Here is a 2,067-nt window from a genome sequence, read left to right as displayed (position 1 = left end):
CTGTGGGTGTCCTTCCCCCGCCTCTTTGTTAGGACACTTCCTGGGCCTCTGCCTCCCCATCCCCGCCCCTCCCCACCAGCCTAGGCGGGTTCTACCCTCTCATCCGTCCGTCCATCTGTCCGGAGTCCCTCTCTTCCCTGGAGCTGCAGGCTGAGCTCATCGGAAACTTTGTGTGGTGGGTCACATTGCCCGTGGCCCAGCCTCCGGCCAGCTGTGGTCCCCCCGACCTCTGGTCTCGTCATCCTTGGGAACAGTGTCTGCTGTGTGCGGCCTTCCACAGCGGGAGGCCCAGGGCCAAGGAGACCTGGGTTGGGGTTGAGCACTCGGCCATGCCCCCAGCCTGGTCCCCGCCGTGGCCCTGAGCGTGGTGGAGGCCGTGGGGTGGTCTTGAGAGGCCTCCTGGGGTGAGGGGCAGAGAGATCCTGGCCAGCCTATGCACCCCCACCTCTGCCCACAGGGAGAGCGGGCCACGGGCTTCGGCGTGGCCCTGCTGCTGGCGCTCTTCGGCCGGGCCTCCGAGGACCCCCTGCTGAACCTGGTGTCCCCGCTGGGCTGTGAGGCCGACACGCAGGCCGAGGACATGGAGCGTGATTCCAAGCGGCGCAGACTCGTGTGACGGCTGGTCCCGAGGCCCCCTGGCCCGCGGCCCCGGCTCTTTACCTCACTTTGCACTGATTAAATTTAAGCAATTAAAGATTATACCTTCAGATGGGTTTTGGTGTGCTTTTTGTCTTTAACTGTCGTGATGATAGAAATGGCTCCGTCTTAGGAGACAGGTTTCGGCTTGGCAGGGGCTGGCGATAGCATGGGGGGCTTGTTTCTGTTTGAGCCACCACTGTGTTCCTTCCATCAGCACAGCCGGGGGGGTCAGCACAGCTCTGGGAGGTCAGCACGGCTCCCAGGGGTCAGCAGAGGATCGGGAGGTCAGCACGGGCCCCAGGGGGCAGCACAGCCCGGGGGGAGTCAGCACAGCCCCAGGGGGATCAGCATGGCCCCGGGGGCAGCTCCGGGGGGTCAGCACGGGCTCCGGGGGAGTCCGCATGGGCCCAGGGGGTCAGCACGGCCCTGGGGGGGTGGTCAGCACGGCCCCAGGGGGTCAGCATGGGCTCCAGGGTGTCAGCACGGCCCTGGGAGGTCAGCACGTCTCCTGGGAGGTCAGCACAGCTCCCAGGGGTCAGCACAGCTCCGGACAAGTTGTCTGCACACAGTGGTCTCGTTGCCAGCATGGCCAGGGCCCCCACGTGCCCGCTGTGGCCCACACGTGTTCCACACGGCTCCTGCTGACCGCACAGCGGCCTGCTCATCCCGTGGAGGGGAGGGAGGTGCTGACCTGTGAGGGTCCAGTTTGAGGGGTGCAATGAGTCTTCACTGCAGCCTGGAGGACTTGCGTAGGGCTGAGTTAAATGTGGCCGGACCCCAGCGCAGCCTCCCTCTGCTCATTCTGTCTCGGAGCTCCCCACCACTGCTTGAGGCAGGCTCTGGGCTGCCTCCTCTCCTCCCAAACCAGGGGCTGAAGATGGGAGGGGCCTCTGGGATTCAGCATGATGGCCTGACTGTGCACAGGTGAGTGCCCCCAGCTCACCAGCCTGACTGTGTGCAGGTGGGGGCCCCCATCTCAACAGCCTGACTGTGCACAGGTGGGGCCCCCAGCTCAACAGCCTGACTGTGCACAGGTGGGGCCCCCAGCTCACCAGCCTGACTGTGTGCGGGTGGGGGCCCCTGAGCTCACCAGCCTGACTGTGCGCAGGTGAGGGCCCCGGGCTGGGCTTGGCCTGGTCATGCACAGGGGAAAGCCCTGAGCTCAGCCTGGTTGTACACAGGTGAGGGCCCCCAGCTCGGCCTGGTCGCACACAGGAGAGCCTGAAGCCAGGAGAGTAGGTGCCTGGCCTGGGTGGGCGCTTTGATGCCAGCTCTACGGGTCTCCGGGCCTAGGCTGGGTACTTCCCAGGCTCACTCACAGTGTCTGTGGCTCCCTGGGTGGGGAGGGAGGGGGTGCTGGTCTCCCCAGCAGGGCCTGGATATTTCCTCAGCACTCCCACACACACCTCTGGACACAGTCATGATGAT

The 2,067-nt window shown here is 65.5% G+C and overlaps 1 protein-coding gene across 1 annotated transcript in view; it reads left to right on the top strand.

Moving 5' to 3' along the window:
- Nucleotides 1-796, top strand: part of NPEPL1 (aminopeptidase like 1) — an 18,617-nt gene extending 17,821 nt beyond the window's left edge. The window contains exons 9-10 of the mRNA XM_023741427.1: nucleotides 80-308; nucleotides 458-796. Coding sequence (XP_023597195.1) covers nucleotides 80-308; nucleotides 458-616 — 388 coding nt within the window. The 3' untranslated portion in view covers nucleotides 617-796. The remainder of the gene's footprint in view (nucleotides 1-79; nucleotides 309-457) is intronic.
- Nucleotides 797-2,067: the final 1,271 nt, after the last annotated feature.

This window comes from Trichechus manatus, unplaced genomic scaffold, assembly GCF_000243295.1.
Source record: "Trichechus manatus latirostris isolate Lorelei unplaced genomic scaffold, TriManLat1.0 scaffold00008, whole genome shotgun sequence".
Classification (NCBI taxonomy): domain Eukaryota; kingdom Metazoa; phylum Chordata; class Mammalia; order Sirenia; family Trichechidae; genus Trichechus; species Trichechus manatus.
Note: the sequence above shows the minus strand (reverse complement) of the source record. Positions and strands in the feature narration are given on the sequence as shown.